Raw genomic sequence first — 23378 nt, forward strand, 5'->3', positions numbered from 1 at the left:
CTTTCCTATAGTTACTTTTATCCATCACTTCTATGTGGCCTTGGTTTTGGTGCTGAGTGGCAGCAGGGTGAGCCATTCCTTGATTGAATGGCTTATACCAAAAATAAACCTTTTTTGAGGATAACCTGCTTCAGAATTCCATTGTATGATGTATTTTGCAATACAGAACCAATGGCTAATTTTTATTAGGCCAATATTAACAGGGATAATAGTCTTAAAAATTATTGATCTTTTAAATGTCACAGTGATAAGATTTTATATATAAAATACTTCTAGCCAACGATGCTTTTGCTATCTTTATTCTCCATCTTAATAGACTGGATGACTATTACCTTTTTATTATTTTACCATACACTCTTACTCAGGTCAGGGCCCCAAATAAATATTACTTTCATATTATCTTTCTCCTCATGCTATGATATAATTTATTTCTGTCTCCTACCAGTGACTTTGGAACTTTATAAAACATTTGAGAGAGCTTCCATGAGGATAGGGACAGATCTATTTCGTTTAGTATTTTATCTCCAGCATTGTTTCTTAACCCTATAGGATCTAATGTTCCTTTTCATAAAAAAAACATTTTATATGTATGTGAAATTCATAAAATATAGCCTATATATGCACATAATTTCAAAAAATCAATATAATGCACTACCCTAACTGCATTACAAAAGAGAAATACAGAAAAATAATTTGTAGTGTAATGACTTATGTATCACTGTACACATGATGCTCGCATGTGACTATCCTAGAAGACAATTTTATGAACGAGTCAGATGCTTGCTTCTACTTTTAATGAATAAGGTCGGTGTGAGCAAAATAACATGATCAGAAGCCATTCTGTGCAAGAAAAGGAATATGTAGTGGACATCTAAATGGAAACCAGAATAAAAACTACTTAAGATATATAATAACGACCATTCTCACATATTATAAGGGAAAGAAGAAAATAACCTTTATTGAAATAAAGAGAACATGACAAGGCAAATTACACAGGTTGGAGTACAGAACATGAATAAGTGACACAAACAGGGAAGGATAGTCTCACAAATGAGTGTTTCTTATAGAAAAGAGTATTGTCAAAATACTTTCCTTTTAGGACAAGACAGTGTTGAAATACCACAGAGAACATTTATCCTGTCGGAGAGTTGATAACATGCTGAGGCAAGCATTCATTTGCCAGTACTTCAAAAGGACAGGGAGAGCACATTCCTCTATCTGAAATGGGAAATCGAGGTTGATCTGGAAAAATAAACAGTCACAAAACTGCCTTCATAGAAGCTGGGTGGTAGACCGGGTAAGTAGTGAAAGAGTAATATTTAAAAAGCAACAGGTTGCCATGTGCGGTGGCTCACACCTTTAATCTCAGTGGCTTGGGAGGCTGAGGCAGGAGGAATTCTAGTTCAAAGACAGCCTTAGCAAAAATGAGATGCTAAGCAACTCAGTGAGACCCTGTCTCTAAATAAAATACAAAATAGGGCTGAGGATGTGGCTCAGTGTTTGAGTGCCCCTGAGTTCAATCCCCAGTTAACAACCCCTCCCCACCCCGACCCCCGCCCAAAACAAAAGCAACAGGTCACCACCAATTAAATAAATAATTATATCATTGTCACAACATAAATTTCATGTGGTTGTACCCCTGATATCTTAAAAGTAATATGAAATATTGACAAAGCAACTTGCTTAATTAAATCCAATGAGATGTGATCCCTGTGTCTTGCTTCTCAGCTAATTTAATAATTATTTCAAAGGAGTTTCACATTTACTTATATTTCTGATTTGTTTTGTGGCTTTTGAGGTAATTCTATTGTACCAACACTATTTTAAACTGAATATGTGATTAGAAGTCCTACAATACAGGAATAGTCAAGAGGTAACAACACAGTTATTCAATGATTTTGAGAGAATATATTTATTACATTTAAATTTCCTGTACAAATTATTAGGTTTATGCAGAACTTCTTATAAAATCTTTCAGTATAATCATGAATTCAAGTATTATTGATTTATATTTGGTGTGTTGGGGCAGTCAGAAATCAAATAGGATGTGGGAGAATTCTCTCTACATTGGGTTATGTGATATATTGCAGTATAGTTTACTACATGTCAATCATAAACCAAAGATGCCCCCACAGATTTCCTAAACATGTGGTAACTGCCACAATCACCATATTTAAGAACCATTGCTCTATATGCCACAATAGTTTCAAGATATTTAACAGTTTGAGCTCACTCATTGAATGTTAGTCACTAAGGGGCAATGTAAAGAAAAGATCTTGTTCCCCTTGACATGGATAATGGTCTAGCTAAATTGTAAAGTCTGAAAATGCCATTTCCTTTCTTACATCTTTTCCTTGGCTTATCCATTTATACAGGACGTGTGGGATTCCTGCAACAAGAATTCTTTCTATCTTTCCAAGCTTTCTCCAAATGCTTTCCATCATTTATCTCCTCCTGAATGCTGGAGTACTAACTGTATTGGAGCTACTCCCCATGCCATGTCTTGACTCTGTGCCTCTGTCTCTGAGCGTATTGTCCCCTTAGTTGGTCACTTTATTTGGGAGGCTCATTCCAAGGTCATGTTACAAAATTCAGCTCCTGGGTGAACTCTCTGGAAAACCTTCTCTCCCAGGAAGTCAAGTCTGAACCACTGGCCTGGATTAAATGAACCACAAAGTTCCCTGGGGCTTGCACCCATTTTTTTTTTTATACTGGGAATTGAACTCAGGGGCACTCAACTACTGAACCACATCCCCAGGCCTATTTTATTTAGAGACAGGGTCTCACTGAGTTGCTTAGTAACTCACTGTTGCTAAGGCTAACTTTGAACTCAAAATCCTGTTTCAGTCTACCATGCTGCTGGGATTACAGGCGTGTGCCACTGTGTCCAGTTTTGCACACATCTTTAGATACACTTTCTCCAAGAATCAGAGGTGATCTGTTTGTCTTGGTCCCACTAGCTTGATCCTACAATCTGTCTCTAGACTGCAAGCTCTTCAAGGGCATCAACCATATTTATTGATCTTTGTGTTTCCAGTAATAATTTGTTTAATGCTACTTTGAGTATCCCACTACCAGCCTTTGCTGACCCCCTGACTGTATAGAGGACAGGAAACTTGATTAATTAGAAGTGGATAAAAGGAGGATCTTCATACCATACTTCTTTCTTCCTTCCTTTTTTTTTTTTTTCTGGTGAAAAGGCACATTTAACTGGTTGGCTTGTGAGAGAACCTTTTTTTTTGTTGTTGTTGTTGCTTTATAAATATTCAAAGCTGGGAAATTTATAAAGAACAGAGATTTATTTAGATCTTTTCTTTTTAATTATTTTTCCTGTTAAACAAATGCTTTATTAAAACTAACATACACAAACTAGAAAGCTCTAAGAAATTTAAATATTCATCGTAGGATGCCATCTGTGAAATACACGAGGATCTTCTTTGGGCATGGAAGCCAGGGAGGGAGGCCTGACATTGGGAACTTTCTGTGGCTCTCCCATGGCAATAGATTGCCCAATGCACGTGACCTTTCCCTCTGCTCTGCTAGGAAGGTTCCTCATAGTAGCTCTGGAGATGGGCGAAACCCATTGGTAACTGAACAGCCCAGCTTTAACCTTTTTTGGAAAAGAACATTCTATAGAATCTCTTTGATGTTTCCCAATAAAGCTGGCACAGGCTCCATTTTGTCCAGAAGCTTGATCTGTCTGATCAGCTTGCCAGCTTGCCCGTCTTGTCCCCACTTTTGAAACTACTTTCTGTGTTCGGTGGTTTTTTTCTCTGTATTATTTCTCTTAGCTTTTATTTCTCAGCCAAACCATTCCACTGAAGGGAACTCCATTTCCATTGCCTGCACTGGACGTGGGTGGGAATTCATGTTATAGCAAACAGATGGCAATTCCACTTCAAGGGTTGACAGAATGCTTGAAGGGGACTGCCACAGTGCTGTGTTCGTGGTGGTTTCTTCATAGGTGAAGGGGACCCAGCTGCAATAGTTTTTCAAGTGTTCTCCCAGTCAAGGATCGTTATAGGCACTCCACCCAAGGGGAGGTGTGCAGTCTGGTGCTCTTCCAGTGTCAAAATTCTCAAACTCTAAAAGATTGAAGGGAAAGAAAGTTTTCTAGTTCTGGATAGGTGTCATTGGAGGCAGGACAAGAGCTCTTTGCTTTAACAGTCTTCTTGGTCATCTTTTTGAAAGAGAACATTGGTTTTGTTTGAGGGGTCCATTGGTCTTTACTCTCTTTTCTGTAGCTCTGTTGACAGTTCCCACAGCCTTTCTGGCAGTTTTAGGTAAGGCTGGTGGAGCATCAAGCATCTTGCCACCATGTGATGTTGAACCCTGAGATCTCCCAACTAAGGTTTTGATAGGTCCAGGTCCCTGCTTCAGCCCATCCTCAGGCACATGGTTCTCCATTTTCCTTATCAACAAAGATCAGAGTAGCCATTCTGGATTTCTCCCAAATTTCACCTATGTCTTTTCTCCATAAGGTTCAAGATTGGTGGTATCTCTTCAGCCTCTGCTGAGGGCCTAGGGAAGGATGGCATCATAATGGCAGGAGTAGGTGCCAGAGCAATCACATGGTGAGACAGGAAGCAAGAGAGCTTCAGGGAGGTGGGGCTTGCCTTTTTTGTTTTTGTTTTTAAATGGCTATCCTGGGAACTAAATAGGGTCCTGGTGAGAACTACATCAATCCTTCTGAGAATGGCACTCCTAATGAAGTAATTCACCAGGCCCCACCTTTTTTTTTTTTTTTTAGGCCCCCACCTTTTAAAGGTTCTCCTACCTTAACACCACCACACAAGGATCCAGCATCCAGCACATGAATGTTTAGAGGACAAACTCAAACCATATCCAAACCATAGTATCTGTGGTTTTTATTTCTCAATCAGACTAAGCCAATGTTCTCTGAGGTGTTCAAGAAAATGCACCATAGGGAGCAAAAAGTGTGTGCATAAGCACTCTGGGTAAACAAAGCCTGTTTGCAGGTGGATGCCTGTTTCAGATATGAAAACACCTTTTTGTTTTCATGTACAATAGCTATTACATTAATAAACACATAGTATTGGATCAGCATCATACAAAATTAAGAGAATATTGACAAGTCTGGAACTTTCTTGTTCTCTTTGTATCATGGGTATGAATCACTCATTTCACAAAAATTTATTGAGGGTCTGCTATGAATCAGGTACTGCTGTAGAAGCTGGGAGTATACTAGTGACCAAGACAAGTCATGTCTCCATAATCACATACCTTTTGTATATTGTGGGAAATAGTCAATAAAGATATGGTACAATTAGAAATCTATGATGGCATAACTAGAAAATTTTTATAATGTTGTGATGGAAAAAATCTGAGTAATTCAAACTTGAGAAGAATTTTAAGTGATATTTCTATGTAATTAAAATAGTTTACATAATCATATGCATTCACATAATATATTCATATTTCCAATATAATTATGATGGCTGGAGATATACTCACACATACACATAAACTAGCTCATACACACACTATAAATTTTGTTAAAAAATCACTTTAGTTGTCTTATCCAAACTTGGTTTTCAAGATGTATTTTGAATGGTTTCAAATATTTTGCTGGGTTCCTGGAGATATAAGCACATTGGTCCTAATGCTACAATTCAGAATCATATTATGAGATGGATTAGCATTAACGTTTGGCAATATGACAACTTAAAAATATTTCTTCTTAAAAGCAAATATGACCTAAACTGAGAAAGGAAAGCAAACCACATCACTTAAGCAGGCCAACTAATAGTTCTACTATTGAATTTAATTTTTAACAAAATATTAAATTGAATTAAAGTACTTTTGTAAACCTTCATACTTCAGGCAACCAAAATGCAATTTTCAGTAAGCAGACATAATGCTTTTTAAGAGGCAAAAACTTTAATCTCAAAGAAAGAAAAAATAAAATCAGGATTTTTTTCCTGAGATGAAATTTTTCCTAGAATGACTTTCAATTTGCACTATTGATTTTTTCTATGTAGGTGTTGCTACACAGAAAAAAATGAAAGAAATGTAAGGAATAGGTACTAGAAGAAAAAAGTATTCAAAAATATGATTTTTTTCCCTTAGGAAACCAATTGGGAAGTTGGACATTAATAAGAAAACTACATTTATAATTCTCAATGAATTAAGATTTCTTAGTTAAACAATGCCTACATTTGCTATGCACTAGGATTTCACATATCCACTCACAAGTAGAACACAAACTTGATAGTTTTTAGTGGGTTCTTATTCAGAGCATCATAAGGAAACAACCTTCAAATTGGTTTGAAGCTTCGATCTTATGTCAGCATCATAGCAATTTATTCAGTGATCAAGATCATATGAGTCACATTCCCAACTTTATAAAACAGAGGGAAAGATAAATATTCATTTAAAAGCTTGACTTGGTAAGGTACTTACTTAGCAGCAAACAATTTGAGATATTAAAGTTAGAAAGAGAGATACAAATTTTATTTTTCATACACAAATTTAGCCAAGTGTAGTATAGTTCTATGGCACCAGTGAAGGAAGAGTTGACTTTAAATGAATTCTCTCAAGCATCCTGGTAGCCTATTAGAGGGAGTCAATCTTTACAAGTTAATCAGCAGCCATTTGACACTATAATCAGAAATACATCCTATAATACTTGGTTTACTTACAGAACTTTAAGACTGTAAAGGCCAGCGAATGCTCCCTTGGGAATGTATGTCAGAGCGTTTCCGGCAAGACGTCTGTGGGTTTCAATGGAGAGGAAAGAGAGTGAGAAGAGCTCTCTTCATGTGGAATTCATTTAGTTGTTAAAAAATGCAGTACAACTATGTTCAAACCACAAATGCCAAAACAACTGTAAAGAACCTTGTTTTTTTTTTTAAACATGGTAAGAAATTTCTATAAATTTTAAATCCAAATATTGGCAGAAGGGCCTAAGGAAAAAATGTAATACATTATCTATTTTACAATAAATCATTTAATAGCTTACACTATGTGTGTGTATACATATATTTGTATGTATCTTTCCTTTAAAAAATTTCAAACCAAAGTTATTTGCAAAAACTTAGAATGTTAAAGTATGACCATCACATAATTTTTACTATTCTTTATAATGGTGAATAAAATAATCAGACATAAAACTATTTCAGTTGCAATTATACCACATAATACCCAACTTTCTTATTAGGCTTGTAAAATATGAATGCATACCGTCACAATCAATTTTTTCTAAACCTCCAGGAATTAATTTAATTTAACATGTTTTAATTGAGCAATGCCTTACAAAATTACAACAAAGAGTTTAGAATGGAAGACATTAACACATTAATGTGGGTTTATTTAATGGAAAGTTTTGCATTCCCTGATAACATTTTAAAAGCTTGCATTATGATACTTTTCTCAGTGGAAAACAGTCAAGGTAGGAAAATACACAAAAAGTTCAATAAGGCATGTAGCTCAAACATCTGGTTCAGTACTTATTCAACATCTCAGAGTCATATCCTGGGATGTTAGACTGTCCCACAAAACAGAGAACAACCAAGTGACTCAGAGGAGCACAAAATCTTTTAAGGAGCGGATAACATCCTAGGATGGTGGTTAGAAATGAAAATCAAGATACCCCAGTCTTTTATGATGGAAATGGGGGATGGGGATAAGGGTAGAGTTGGTCCATTTGACTAGTGCTTTTTTATGAAGGGCTTAAAGGCCTCAAATGTATACTTTTTTTAAAAATTCATTCATTCTTTCTTTCTTTGTTTCTCTCTCTCTCTCTCTTGCTCTCTTTCTTTCACAGTACTAGAGACTGAATCCAGGGTGCTCTACCACTGAACTACACCCCCAGCTCTTCCTTTATTTTTTATTTTGAGACAGGGTCTCATTAAATTGATCAAATGGACCTTGAACTTATGTTCCTCCTGCCTCAGCCTCCCATATACTTTTGATATTATCTTGAAAGGGTAGATAATTCAGTCGCCAAGATTCACTGACTTGACTGAAGTAAGCCATCCTCTCTACAGCCACTGATAAAAGACTGACCATAAGTGAATATTTAAATAAATGCTTTAATTGTCTCATGAATAGAACCTCTGCATAGCATTAGTATTAAAAGCATTAATTGCTCAATTCAAATTAAACTAACATTGTATCTACCATGATTATGTAATCCTGATTTTTTAAAAAAATCAATAACATGAGAAAGGACTTAGATCTCTCTGAGAAGTTCTGCCTATCTTGCATTTTCAGCACTTTTACTTTGTGAGTTAAGTTATTAATATTTCTGCACTTTATTTTCTTCCTAATTACATGAAATGTAAGAAGGCTTCTTAGGTCCCTCCATAGCTCCCCTACCTTCTTGTGGTTATTTGTGTTTGTGCCTGGTTTTCCTTCCCTTAACAGAGATAATCTCTTAGAAGGTTTAGAGAGCTCTTATACTGTATTCCTCCTGCCCTGCTCATGATATGTAAAGAATTTTTTTCAAACAAAAAATTTAGGTGCTCAGTATAGAATTAAGAATAAAAACATAGAGTCTCCTCTATGTTAAAGAGAATACCTTGTCAGAAGTATTGTTTTCTACTTTTGTTTCCAACTATATTTGTGAGAATGGATTGTGGGGAAGAAATTTGCTTCTTCCTGTCCATGGTCAGATCATCCGAGAGCTACTAGTCTAACCATGGCAGGCATTCAATAAATATATGTTAATAACTCATCATTCAGCTTAATATTGACCAAGGTGATTTCAGTGGTGTTTTATTTATTTATTTTTTATTTCCTACAAAGTTGTCTTATAAGAAAACACGCTGACCTTCTATCAGTTCTATCCCTGTTCTGTCTCTCCCTACTCCCACTCACTCTATATTCACTGATGGTCTTTATATGGCCCAATCTGATCTTATTGCTACCCCAATCAAAAACCCTTTAGCCATTTCCATGAAAGAATAAAAGAAATGGAAAGAAGTCCTCAGCTTCTTTCTCCACAACTCCCTTTATGCTAGAGCTGAATCAGACCTTGAGATTTGCTCTTCTTTAGAACTCCACTCTCTCCCATCTAGCCCTTTGCTCCATCCAAAATGCACTCCTTCCCATCCCTCAAAACAACCTCATTTCTGAGAATTCCAATCCCTCGACTTTGAACACCTTTGGTAGTGCTTTGTGCCTGGATTATGGATTTTATAGTCTACCTTGTGTTATTGTATGTGGCTGTTTTGTAACACATAAAACACAGGGATTGTCTTTGTATCTATTATAGGGCCTTGAACAGCATCTGAAACACAGTAGATTGCCTCATAGCACTCAACTAAACCATTATCCCCCAGTGTCCTTCTTCCTCTTCTTCTAGAATAATTTTATTTTCCCAGTGTTTTAGCTGAGTACATGGCCACGCAGCCAGATTCTTAGTTTCAGTCTATATTGCACTAGAACATGGTTACTTAACTAAGTTTGAATCTGACCAAAAGCACTATGTGAAGTTTCTGTGTCACCTCCTTAAAAGGAAGCTATTTTTCTCCAATATCCTTTATTCCCCCTTTCTTGCAGATGTGATACTGGCGAGACAGCCTCAGCATGTGGAGATCATTTCATGGAAGGCAAAAGAACAACAAAAAATTCGCCAGTCACCTGGGCTCCTGGATGACTTTGTGAAACCAAATTGCCCCATAGCCCTGCAGTCTGTTTTGGATGAATAGCTGAATCAGTATGGGTTCCTGTTATCTTCTGCAAACAAGTTGATGACTGAAGGATTACTGAACTGGCAAGGCTGTATCACACCTGCCTAGATACTGGCCTCAAGGAATCATGTTTGCAAAGCTGCTCCAATCTTCAGCATTCACTGTCTTTGCTTTATGTTCCTTTCATCTGTGCACTGTTAGCTGGCAGTTGACACACCTGGACTGTCACAGGCAGTGCACGCTGCTGTTTCCTAACAGCCACTCTAAGTAGGGAAGAAATGTATTTAATCATTTGTTCATGCTCTCTTTTTCTATGCTACATGCATTTCTGGAGGGTCTGCTCTGTGCTACCACTGCTTAGGGGTCAGTGATAAAGCAGTGAAATCCAGACTGCCAAAGTCCTGATCTCATGGAGTTTGCAGTCTAATGTGGGGAGAGAGTCATGAAATAAGAAGATAAATGGATAATAAAACATGAGAAATGTTCCAAATTAAGAAAAATCAAGGTAGCCAGGCATGGTGCCACATGCCTGTAATCCCAGTGGCTTTGTAGGCTGAGGCAGGAGAATTGCAAATTTGGGGCCAGCCTCAAAACCTTAGCAAGGCCCTAGGAAATTCAGAGGGACCCTGTCTCAAAAAAAAAAAAAAAAAAAAAAAAAAAAAAAAAAAAAAAAAAAAAAAAAAAAAAAAAAAAGAAAAGAAAAAAGAATAAAAAATAAAAGATCTGAGGATGTACTGGGGATGTAGCTCAGTGGTAAAGCATCCCTGGGTCAATCCCTAGTACCAAAAGGGGAAAAAAAAAATCAAGGCAAAGGTTTAGGAATTGATGATTGTGGTCATTTCAAGCAAGATGGGAAACACCTCTGCTAAGAGTTTATTTCAACAGAAGTGTGAGCCACTCAGGTGGATATGAAGAGAACAGTAGAACAAAAACCCTGAGGTGGAGTGTGCCTGGTGTTGTCAGGAACCAGTAAGGAGGCTAGCATGGCTGCTGTGGATGGCCAAGGAGGAGGATGGCAGGAGGGAAGGTCAGAGAGGTGTCCAGGGCCACTCTATGCAAGACTTTGGGGACCCCAACAAGGACTTCAAGCCAGAAAGCAATGAGATCTGTTTTGCAAATGCCCTTCTGGTGGAACCCTTTAAAGGGAACACTAGACTATGGGGACAAGAGTGGAAACATATGACCAAGTAACTAGAGTATTCAGACAGGAGATCTTGGTGTAGGGCAGCAGTGGTAGAGGTCGTGAGAAGTGTCAGAATTTGGTATAGAAGAAAAATCTGACCTGATACATCACTTGGTTCAAGGTGGAATGTATGCAGTCAAAGTCAAAACAAACAAAAAAGAGCAACATTCTATACTTATGAGCATATTAGGCACAATCCACATGCATTTGATTAGATGTCCAAAGTAGCATATGTAATACCTCGGGGGATGCACTGCGTAGGACACAGCAGAGTTGTTTACTAAATTAAAACAGACTAGAATTAGTTAAAAGATAGCTTTGCTAATCATACTAAACCGAATAGTAACTGTTATATCAGTCAAAATATTCTAACTATCCTGTTCATGGTCATGTCTTCAGCAGTACAGTTTTGAATTCCAGAACATAGACTTCCAATAGATGCTTCTCTATTTTTTTTTCCCCTTTCCCTGTGGTGCTGGGGATTGAGCCCAGGGCTTTGTGCATGCAAGGCAAGCACTCTACCAGCTGAGCATATATCCCCAGCCCACTTCTTGATTCTTACTGCCACTATAGTGTCATTGTGTAACATGATGGTTTTTGAGACATTGGCTTTGGAAATGAAAAGGAGAAAAATGAAAACTTTTTACACATTCATTTAAGTTAATTTAAATTATTGTTTAGGCAAATATTCCTCTGTTACATTTTCTGAAATTCCACAATTTTTTTTTCCTGGGTAGGGACTTTAACTGTCTCTGAGTGTGTATTCAGAACAAATCTGTGGGACCACTGACCTTGTTATCTGTCCTAAAGCAAAATAAATAAATAAATAAATACATAAATAAATAAATAAATAAAAAATTGATATGCTACTAACTGTTTGCTGGGCTGGTGGCAGACTGTTTCATGGACAAAAATAACAATGGAAGGAAATCATTCCTTTCATTTCTTTACCATCTGAAGTGGTTTTAGTAATTTTAAAACTGAAATACTGGGGCTGGGTTTGTGGCTCAGCGATAGAGCATTTGCCTAGCATGCACAAGGCGCTGGGTTCGAGCCTCAGCACCACATAAAAATAAGTAAATAAATAAATAAAGATTTGAAAAAAAACCTGAAATACATACAACTTTATAAGTAAAAAAGCCCTACACTTTCAAATGTGTACCTAGTACATAAATAATAAGAACCACACACAAATCTTTCCCTTCTGTGGTGATTTGACTAACAGATCTCCGAGTAAATGCTTTGTAATCCTAGAGACCCCACATGCTATTTGGCTGAGAGTTTTTCTTTTTTAATATTCTGTTTCTAAAATTATTATTTCATGGAAATATCTCTTTTGTTATCTTCATTTCTACAATAATATTTAATAAGAAAATTTATGCATACTTTATGATATTTTAAATGTTTTTATCCTGAAAGATACTGTTCCACATGAGAGACTCATTTTGTCCCAGCATTGTTAGTTTTACTGACTTAATTGACATAAAAAGAGAAAAAATAATCATTACATTACAAAAGACAGTTGACATAATTCTTCTTCCAATAAATTACATAAATAGATGATTTGGTGCTGTAATAACCAATTAAACATGAATTTACAAGTTTCTTTGAATTGTTAAAGTATATATATGTATATATGTATATGTGTGTATATATATATATACACACACACATATATAATATGTGTATATATAAGCTTATATATAAATATATATATAAGCTTATATATAAATATATATATAAGCTTCAGTTTTTAAAATGGAGGTCTAATTTTTCCTCCCTGACATGGATGGGCCTGGAGAGAGAGGAAGAAGTGTGTATATTATGTAAGGTGAGTTCTGAGGATGGAAGGGGGCATTTTGACCCTGCTCTCCATGTAGGACTCTTGGGAAATTCTCGAGCAGAGAATCACTGTTCAACATGGGCCCCTTCAGGTAAGTATCATTTTCAAAGCTAAGTGAGAGGGCCTCCTGGGTTGATTCTTACATGAACCTCTTAACTTCTAATTTAGTTATTCTTTTTCCTTTCCCTTTTTGGCTTTCTTTCTTTTCACCATTAACTTGCTGTGAGACTACACAAACCACTTAATTTCCCTGGGCCTCACTTCCGTTATTGTAGAGTGCTCACCTTGCTCTTGCAAGGCCCTGGGTTCGATCCTCAGCACCACATAAAAATAAATAAATAAAATAAAGTTATTGTGTACAACTACAAATAATAAAAGCACTTTTCCATACTTTAAATTGGGGTTATTATTGTCCACATTTTTTTTTAAATATTTTTTTATTTTTTAGTTCTCGGCGGACACAACATCTTTGTTTGTATGTGGTGCTGAGGATCGAACTCGGGCCGCACGCATGGCAGGCGAGCACGCTGCCGCTTGAGCCACATCCCCAGCCCGTTTTGTCCACATTTTATAGATGAGGATATCAAAGTGCAGAAAAATTTTATGTAAAGTGGAAAACATTGTGTCTTTCCTGATTTCATTTAAACACAGCCTGGGCTTTTCTTATAAAACACAGAAGGTGTGCAATAGTAGTACTGCTACTTAATCGGAGCAGACTAAACTTAAATAAGATAATGCTTATGATTTAAAAGGAAGGCACTGCAGACACCTTAGAAAATTCATACTGGCTCCTGGAAATTACTGCTTTATTTTCTGACTTTTACAAAATACATGAGACCTAGAAGATACACAATCTATAAATGCCAAATTAACTTTTTATAGAAATTGGATGAGGGCTGACATCAGGCTTAAGTATTATGCTCCCCTCCCACCTTTTTATTTCATTCTGGTGATCTGGATGATTCTTGTCTATTTCTAGTTTTCTGGTACAATTTTCCTTTGTGATTTTCCAGTACTGATTTTGGTAGCTGTTATAATTTCAGAATTTTTCACTTTTCTGAGTTTATAATTCACCTGAATAATTGCTGCTAAACTATCATTTAAATGTGAAATTTCTGCAAAATCTTTTATTCCTTATGAGTGTCAAAATATTCTCATTTTGAAACAAATATCATTCTAAAATAAATTTAATGAAAACTATGATAATAGTAAAATCACTGACTTTCAAAAGACAAATGAGTTGGGCTGGGGTTGTGGCTCAATGGTAGAGTGCTTGCCCAGCATGTATGAGGCCCCAGGTTCGATTTTCAGCACTGCATATAAATTAATAAAATGAAAATAGATTGACAACTAAAAAATATTAAAGAGAAAAAATTAAAATAAAAGACAAATGAGGGTAGCCTGAGTTATAAGGATCATGACATCCCTTCAGCTGTTTGTCTTCCCTTGGAGAGCAAATGTCTTTCCTAATAAGCCTTGATAATTTGTGATTTTTCAAAAACTGGAATTTACTCCTCCCACCTCAATAAGTTAATCATCTGCAATTGGGTAAATCCAGCCCCAAAACTTTCTTTATTAAGCTATGTATTCATGAACTCAGCATTTTGCTTTTGTTATTAGATAGGATCAGAATATTCGAATTTCAAGGTTCAAAGGCTAAGAATTGTGGAGAGCTATGACCACTGAACTGAATAAGTGAACTTTTTTTAGGGTAACTGGGAGATCCTGTAGTGGGCACAAAGACCTGTGATTTCTTAACTATAGACAAATGAAGTTCAATTCCAGCTCATTTGTGAGTTTTCCCTTAATCACCTTAGTCCATAGTAAGTGTTCCTATAAGATATATTTTATACCATGCTTCCTGCAGAGGTTGTTTTTCTACCCTTTACTGTGTATTTATCTGATCAGAGGATAGACTCCTTAGGTCAAGAATCTTGACTTTGTCTTCAAAGACAGCTGACCATAGTGCTGCAGTTTCTTCAGGTCTAGCATAACTATTCCAAGATGGTTAGTCATTACATAACCAGATTAGAAACAGCTGAATAATATTTCTTCTTTATTCTATATCAAATTTAGATTCAGCAATTTCTTTTAACATGTTCAATAATCCATGTACAGTGCTTTGGGATTACATAAATAGTAGCTACCATTTATTAAACAACTTGTAAGTGCTAGGTACAATGTTAAGTACTTTATATACATAGTGCTATTTAATTATTATCATAATCATATTAAGCAAACATTATTATTTCCTTTTTTACAGATGGCAAAGTGTGCCTAAGAGAAGTTGTTTGCTCACATTTATATAGAAAAGTTCACACAGGAGAATTTAGTTCAAGCATAGCATTTCATCTTCAAAACTTGGATCTTAAACCATCATTTTGGTTAAAAGCAGGTTGGTCTGGGCAAGAGTGACCAACCTAAACAGGAAAAATACAAGCACATAATAGCTACAACACTGGATGTGTCACTGGCTATAAGAAACCATTGCTTTTTGTTTAAACTCCTGCAATGCCTACCAGATCCAATACAGTCTTACACCCTTACCACAATGGCGCCCCCATTACTATGACTGGTCTTCTCTCTTTCTTCCTTACTTGCCCTCTTTTAGTTTTCATCTTATATATTTCATCTTATATATTATATAATTCAATGTAGTTCCTGAAGTTTCATCCTCATATTATTTTCTTTTCCCCCCTGTCTATTGGTGCTCAAAATTTTAGTGTCATCACCTCTAGAGTCTAAACCTCCCAGCTCCCCAGCCCCCAAACCCAATCTAGAGAATCAGAATTCCTGGGGGATAGATTTGGGAATCTGCATTTTTAGTAAGCAGTGCTGGTTATTTTTAACAAAAGCAGACCCTCTCTCTTCATTCACTTCAGCACCTTCAACCATCACCTCTTTGTAAACTACTCCCCAATCATTATTTTGTAGAACATATTTTTTTAAGCTCCAGACTTCCATTCCAATGACTTTACTGACATTCTCATTTGGATGTCCTGCTGGCACTTTACATGAAGTAAGTCTAGAAGCAGACATCCTCTTACCTTCAAAACCAGTTATTCTTGAATTCCCTGCCTCTGTGCCTCACCAATCACCTGGCACCTAATATCGTGACCTTATTCAGAGTCTTCAGGACCTCTACTTTAGTCCCTACATTCAATTAACTGATGAGTCTCTTTCTTTGCTTTGATGTTTCCATATATTACAGTGGTTCTCAGCTCACACTTAGGGCTTTTAAAATATGATGTTTGGGTCCCCACTGATACCCTTCAAATTAGAATCTCTGGGGATACGCTCTTGTCTTTACTAGTTTAAAAAAGTCTTCTAGGGGATTGTAATTTGAAAATGGAAAACTTAGAAATAATTCTCACCGTTTAGTATTTATAAGATCACTTGGAAAACCTTTATGGTATCTGTTCCTAGAGACAATGATTCATTCATTGATTGTTAGGAGAATTAGGAGAGATGATTTTAAGTTATCCACATGAGACAATAGAATCTGAACTAGGTGGTGATGAAATAAAATGAACAAACAGGGGAGAAAATTGTGGAATCATGAGCTTTCGGACTTGGAAATTGGTTAGAGGTAGGGGGCAAGAGAGAAAGAATGGAGTTACAGACGTGGCATAATAACAACACTGGTGGCAATCAGGAAAAACAGGAGACAAGCTTGTCAACGATGTGGTGCATGAATTAATCTGTGTCTGCACAGGTTGGATTTTAAATTATTGGTGGGGCAATAGATGGAGGTGTCCCTTAGGAAGTTGGGGATTCCCAAAGTGTGGATGCTGAACTAGCAGTGTTGGTATCACCTGGGAATTTCCTATAAATACAATTTCTTGACATTCTTCTCCCAACCTCCAACCAGTTGAAGAAACTTGGTGTGGCCTAGCAAAGTGTGGTTTAGCAAGTACTCCAGCTAATTTGGATGTCACTAATTTTCAAGAACACTTGGCCTAGAGTAGTGGTACTCAAAATTTTCCATGCACTGCAATCACTTGTTAAAGGCAGTTTCCTAGGCTAGATCCCTAGAGTTTTCAATTTCCTAGGTTGGGATGCAGCACATGAATTTATATTTCTAACAAGCACAGATAAAGAATAAATTTAGATGAAGGATAAATAACAAGATGATGCCGATGCTGCTGCTTTTATTAAAAGCTCTACATGCTGTTCTTAATGATGCCACATTTTAAGAACCACTGGTCTAGCAATCAAACACAAAAGAGAGCTGGACTGAAAACATGGATTTGGGAGTCATCTATACAGGAAACATATTAGTTTAGGTTTCTTAACACATATAAGTTTCTTAAATATGTTTCTTATATATATTTCTTAAAGTTTTTTATATATGTTTCTTAAAACATATAAGTCTTAGGTTTCTTCTCAATGATATCAGCCTTCAAATGAGTCTCTCTGCTTCTATAATTCTGTAATTCTCTAATCTATTTTGTATGAAGAAATCAGAGAAATCTTTAATATCATGAGTCATATTGTTTCACTAGCCTATATCCACCTCCCACCCCCCGCTGCTTGTATTGAATACATGATCTGATCTTAGTTTAGAAATGTCATCTTCCTAGAGTGAGGTTTTTACCCTCTTGGCCATCCCACTTTAGTCTAAATCATGTTTGTGTTCTTCACTACTTGTGTGTCACAATTAGTAAATATTTTATGTGCTTTTCATTGCTGATTATCTGTCTCTACATTCAATTTTAAGTTCCTCAAAGGCAAGAGCTTGCTAAATGACCCACAGCAAGTTCTATCCATTCTTATGTTCCCAGTGGTACAATAAATGCATGTTGAATGGAGGAAATAAAAAGTACTAAGAAAGGAGACAATAAAATTAAGTGAAGAAATTTGGGGAATGTCTACATTTTGTAGGAATCAGGGAGAACGGAATGCCAAAGGGAAAAAGGGGAAAAAAAAAGGAGGCAGAGAGGTAGGGTACTTTCAAAATAGGGTCCTAACTGTCAACACAAGACACACACACACACACACACACACACAATAACAGCTGTCTAAATGCTTATGTCTAGTTGTATGGATAGACATGGAAGAGAACTAAAATCATTGCCATGAGTTTTAAGGAAGCAGCATTTATAATCAATTGCCAGAATTATGAGAACAAGAAACTAATCACTGTGACAAGCCCAATGAAGATCATTCATGGGCATGGAGGTGTTTTGGCTTTACAAATACAATCAATATGTGCATTATCATTTCCCAAAGTTCTTCATCATCATTTCACTTGATCTGCAGGAAAAACAAAACAAAACTCAAAAGACAGGCAGGACAGCTCTCACCATTTTCAGTAACATGGCGAGGAAGTACAAGCAGCGAGCACAGATTACACTTTCAGGAAGTTTGCTAGTGTCTCTCATTAGAAATTTCATCTGTAATAATAGATATCTGCTATTTATATAGAGATTCCTCAAGGCCAACCATAATATGAGCAAACAGTTCCAGGGAACAATAACTTAAAAACAGACCTCCCTAGAGCATCTCATGTTTCTTTTCTAAATTGAGTATTTGATTCCAATAGCATTAAAATCTGGGAAGACTTTAAAATGCTACTCGGAAATAAAAGCCTTTAACTTAGACTATTTTAAAAATGGAAACAACTGAGTCCTCCCTGGTTTAATGAGACTACTAATCTAAGTTTACTGTAATTTGTAGATGCTAGCGATAAGTATCATTTGCCATTAGCTCTTAACTGTAAACCACACTCTTAGGGCCAAATGTAAGATCTTTTATTTGTCCACGAAGTATGAATATGATGTCCTTAGCAGAACTGAACCTAAAGAGCTGGGAGAGGTATTGGCAGAGAGAAATGCAATGCTTGTTCAGGTTGTGAAAATTTGGTAAAGAACTATCTGCCAACATTAGCTATGGTCATTAGAGATCAGAGCTGGAAATAGCTTTTCCTTCACAGGTCCCAGATTTCTGGGATTCCTGCAAAATCAGGTTCATGAAACAGGAAAAAGTTAGAATCTTCTTGAAGATGTTTTCATCTTATGAATACAACAATATGTAGATTATAATTTATCAAAGTTCTTTCAACATCATTTCATTTGATCCTCAGAAACAGCCTCAAAGATAGGCAGAGAGGCTCTCACTATTATTCTCCAAGGCCCAGGGAGGTTGAATGGATTACCAGCCAGTGAATGGCAGCTCCAGGAAAGGAAATTCTGGGCTTTGGCTCTAGATGCTGCACTCTTTTCTCAGGTGCAGCCCGGTCTCCCTACATTTAGAATTCTCTCTCTCTCTCTCTTTTTTCCAAAAGCAAAGACTCTCCTCTTAGTCCTAGTACATCGCCACCAGTAAAATGATTGGCCTATGCACACCTGGTCACTTTGCAGAATCATAAAACAATAAATAGCAAATAACAAGCAAGACCCGAAAACTTGTGGCCCAGGCAGCAATTACTCTAGAATGTAATTTAATTTAGAATGCACACTAGAGAGAGAGGTGGGGGAGACCATTTACTGTGATGGCTTTTATTCTTCTTAAATATTTGCTCCAGATAGGCACTTTATCCAGTTACATGTTGTTTTAAACATTAACTCTGTATCTCCAGAGCTTTGAACTATGGCACCTTTGTTAGGCTTTAGTGATAGATGAGGGGTAAAGCATGGCTGTCTACACAGTTTATAACACAGTTAAATGAAGAAAATTAGAGAAATGATACACTGGGTTATTAGAACTAAGGGAAAGGGTGGTAACTTGGTTTTATCGATACTGATTTTTAAAGGCTGAATTTTCCAGTTGTGTTTTCTTAATATAATTGACAGTATCAGTAGCAGTTTCCTATTTGATGCATAAAGTGATAAAATATAACATGAGCTGAATAAACCAAATGACTTTATACTTTTTTTGGTAACTTTAAGACTTTACAATTTCAAATAGTTTCCTAATTATGTCATAAAAGGCACACATATCACACCCTGGCAGGTATCTAAGCATCTGTATCTGGCTTTCTGGATGTTAGTTCAAGTAAAATACCACATAAATATGGTGTTTAAACATCTATTTTTACATATAAAAATGTTAACTAAAGTTGTAAACCCATTGAACAATGCTACATTCAGATACTCTGTATCTGAAAATTCTGATAATATTTTTCTCAGCTAATATATGATGTTAGAAGATCAATAACCTGAATCTCTGACCTCTCCCTCCTGGGAAAATGGTTCTCTTTGCCTCCTTTCTCATTCCCCCACACAGATGCAGACATGGGCCTATACCTACACACCTATCATTACATGACTCATTCTCCCGGACACTGAAAAGATTTGGACTACATAAATTTCTGCATTAGGTGCTACTGGGAAAGAGCAAGGTACAGCTGAACCAGGACAAATCAAACTCTTCCTCCCTTGTCTAAGCACAGCTTTCAAAGTCACTGTGAATCAGCCTTGACCCAGGCCAGAATTTTAGCTGTGACACCGACTTCATTATCTTGGGTAAGTTCCTTCTTTTCTCTGTACTTTGGTTTTCTTATCTGTTAACTGGGAATAATAATCTCTACCTTGATGGGTTGTTAAGAGGATTCAGTGGGATGATGTGCATAAAGCACTATGAACAGTTACTGGAACAGAGTAAGCTATGATTGCTGTTATATTATCATTTTTGAAGATCTTATGTTCTAAAAAGAAAATATGGACTTAAACAGAGCTAAGTTTAATAGAGAAAATCAGCCACATAATAAAGAAATAATCAAAATGCTCTGCTAAAGGAGTGTTTTTTTTTTTTTTTTAAATAAAAATCTTCATCCCCTAATTTAGCCTTGGGAACAAAAAAGTAAACCAAGCACAGTTGATCATTTTTCCAGGTTAAATACTATCCTTTCTTGCAATGAAACCCATTGTGATGTCTTCAAAACATCATTTAGATGCAGCTCAGAGGTATATATGGAAAAGCAGTCTTCATTTTAAATTCAGCAAGTAAGCTAGCTCAGCAGAAGGAATTCTAGGACAGAAGGAATAAATAGTCTTTAAAGGGTCCCCTCTGTTTCTAAAATTCTATGGTTCTACGGTCAAGATATCTGATGAAGTTTCTGGAGAGAGAAATAAAAGACAATATAGAAAAACAGAATTTTTAAATGGTATTTCTCCTTCCTCATCTCCTAGCTTACTTTTTATGATTGTTCTCAATTATCTTTTGAAAAACTGGCATCTGAACAGAATTAGCATTCAACTCATGAAGACAGAGGAGTTATTTTGAATGAGTTGGGTCATGGAGGGAGGAACTCTATTAACAAAGTCCTTGGGAAAGTGAATTATTTATGGATTCAGTTTGTGTTCTAAAGTTGAGGTGTGTGTTGGGGGAGAAGGGAAGCATTTTGCAATAGGATGTTAGAAGGAAATTAAAGAGAAAAGGATAAGAAAGGAGGCATATCTTAGAAATGAGGAGCAAACAGGACTATTAGTTGTGGTAAGGCCAGAGAATGAGAAGGAAATAATTAAGAAAAATTCTGACGTTTGAAATTTACTTAAAATAATCATTAAAATATCAACTAATGTTTTTAACATGTGTAAGAAGCTCCTTTTACATGTTTGACTTTCTCATTAGTCCACTCATCAAAAATATATTGATTATTGATTAGATGCCAGCAGTGACTAAGACACACATGGCTTCAGCTTTTATGAAGGTTCATACCTTGCAAGGTAAATGACCTGAGAGAAAAGAATAGGGAAAAAGAGGAGCCAGGAACTCAGAGTGAATATCCATTCTCTGAATGTTAAAAATTCGCTGTACGATTGCGCAGTCTCAGATCCCCTACCATGCCCCTCGAGAAGAAATTGGTCATTTTCTATTGATTTTAGTAGTAAAAACAATAGCATTTTAAAAAAATATAATGTCACCCAAAAGAAATATAGATAAAACTCTTGCACGGGGGAAATCTGAGAATATCACCCTCTTGAAGAGATGATCAATGTAGCACAATTTGGTTCTGATGGGACATTCTTTCCATCTCCATGGTGGATTCTGTAGTACATCAACAATTTAAATTACGCCCAAATTGGACCCCGACTTTAGGATTTATAAAGGAAGCATTTTCAAAAGGGTCCATTGCCTAAACAATTCCTTTAATCAACAGTCAGAGGATTTCCTCAACTGATGGTGCCAAACGCTCTTCCCGAGGACTGGCGGTGTGTCGCTTCCATCCCTCCACAGGGTAAGAGGATCAAATGAATATTGAAACGCAGATTTTTGGTTTATAGAGTTCTTTTTCATCTTCTGGAAAGTGATTACTAGGCTTAATCAGGGCTCCTCTGTGTATCATTAACTAATTTTAGCTTCTTCCTTTTTTATTTTTAAATTTTTAAATTTTTTGATAGTGAATATAAGAGAGCCCAGCTTTAAGTCTTCCATGGATTTCATGTTTTTCTGTTGAAGCCTCGAGGGAAGCTAAATTTAAAAGTAGGGAAATAGTAATTAAAAGTGATTAGGACAAGAGGTTTTGGTGCTATGCAATGTGGACTCAATTCTCCCAGTCACCAGGCAGCAGGTTTTGGTTTTGATTATAGCTTTACTTGCTATTTTAATAAACATGAACCAGTATTCAAACTTTTAATATCCTGCTGCTTAACTATTTCCAAAGAGCTATCCAGCTCTTTTAAACAGCCTTTGTTTTAAAATTTTAATTTGTTTGGCTCAGTCTCACCTTAGAAAGTTGTAGCCTCATGGTAAACTCTTATAAGTTGATTTCCAGAATCATAAGCAATTTTTTTTCCTCCCCCGTCTCAACTAAGTGTTTCCTCATGTGCCAAAGTTGTTGGTGCTGACAGCTTCTCTGCCTTGTGTTATCTGGTTCCCACAGGAAGTACAAGAGGCACACACAAGAACGTGTCCCTGGTGGACTAGATGCAACGGGACTCCAGTGATACTTACAGCTCCTCTAGGAAGCGGAGGCTGTGCAGGGGACCCAGGGGCAGTTGGCTGATGTTGTTCATACTGAGGTCTCTGGAGGGGAAGACAGACAGCGTGTGAGGAGCAGTGTATGCCGCCACAAGGAAATCCAGCTGTTCGGTTCACACAATTCCAAGCATCACAGTTGAAATGAGCTCATTCCTCTGCCTGACAAATGAATTGCAATTTTCCAACCGAAATCTCCACCCCCCTCCTCCACCCACCAACATCATGGGCTCTCTGTCAAATCGGAGACTCTAGGAAGAGCTCACGTGGAATTCAAAATGATTTAGACTTCAAAATGATTTAGACCATTCATGGGCTGGGTGGTAACTCTTCATGTTTAAGATGATATGGGTAGGGACAGCAAAGGAAACAGACAGGACTCAACTCTAGACACAACTATGCGTCTCGCTTTACGTTGTGTGACAAGGAAAAATGTCTCCATCTAGCAACTCTAGAAGTCCTGTTTCTCTGGGAGTTTAAACACCTTGCAAAAACAAATGTTTTGATTCAAAGAAACTTAAAACAAAACAAAACAAGACAAAAAGACTATTCCCTCCTCCTAACATGCTCCTTTTGCAGGTTCTCAGATTGCATTAAATAAGTGAAATGAACCATAAAACGAGGCTGTAAGGTGATCCTGCTCTGTAGCACACTTCCTGCTGGGCCCGCACAGTAGTTCCTGGCACAGGAAACAACAAGCCACTTTGGGCAGAACTCAATCAATTTTTGTTTTAAGCGAAACTCTGTGTAATTAGATTTTATTGTGTTTTTATTT

At 36.7% G+C, this 23378-nt stretch overlaps 1 protein-coding gene and 1 pseudogene across 4 annotated transcripts in view; both read right to left on the bottom strand.

Moving 5' to 3' along the window:
* Nucleotides 1–23378, bottom strand: part of Lgr5 (leucine rich repeat containing G protein-coupled receptor 5) — a 124801-nt gene that overhangs the window by 46859 nt on the left and 54564 nt on the right. For all 4 annotated transcript variants that reach the window (XM_048805076.1, XM_048805068.1, XM_015483008.2 and 1 more), the window contains exons 2-3: nucleotides 22580–22651; nucleotides 6663–6734 (exon numbers count right to left, since the gene is read on the bottom strand). In XM_048805076.1, coding sequence (XP_048661033.1) covers nucleotides 6663–6734; nucleotides 22580–22651 — 144 coding nt within the window. The remainder of the gene's footprint in view (nucleotides 1–6662; nucleotides 6735–22579; nucleotides 22652–23378) is intronic.
* Nucleotides 2785–6634, bottom strand: LOC125617408 (annotated as a pseudogene).

Source organism: Marmota marmota, unplaced genomic scaffold, assembly GCF_001458135.2.
Source record: "Marmota marmota marmota unplaced genomic scaffold, marMar, whole genome shotgun sequence".
Lineage (NCBI taxonomy): Eukaryota > Metazoa > Chordata > Mammalia > Rodentia > Sciuridae > Marmota > Marmota marmota.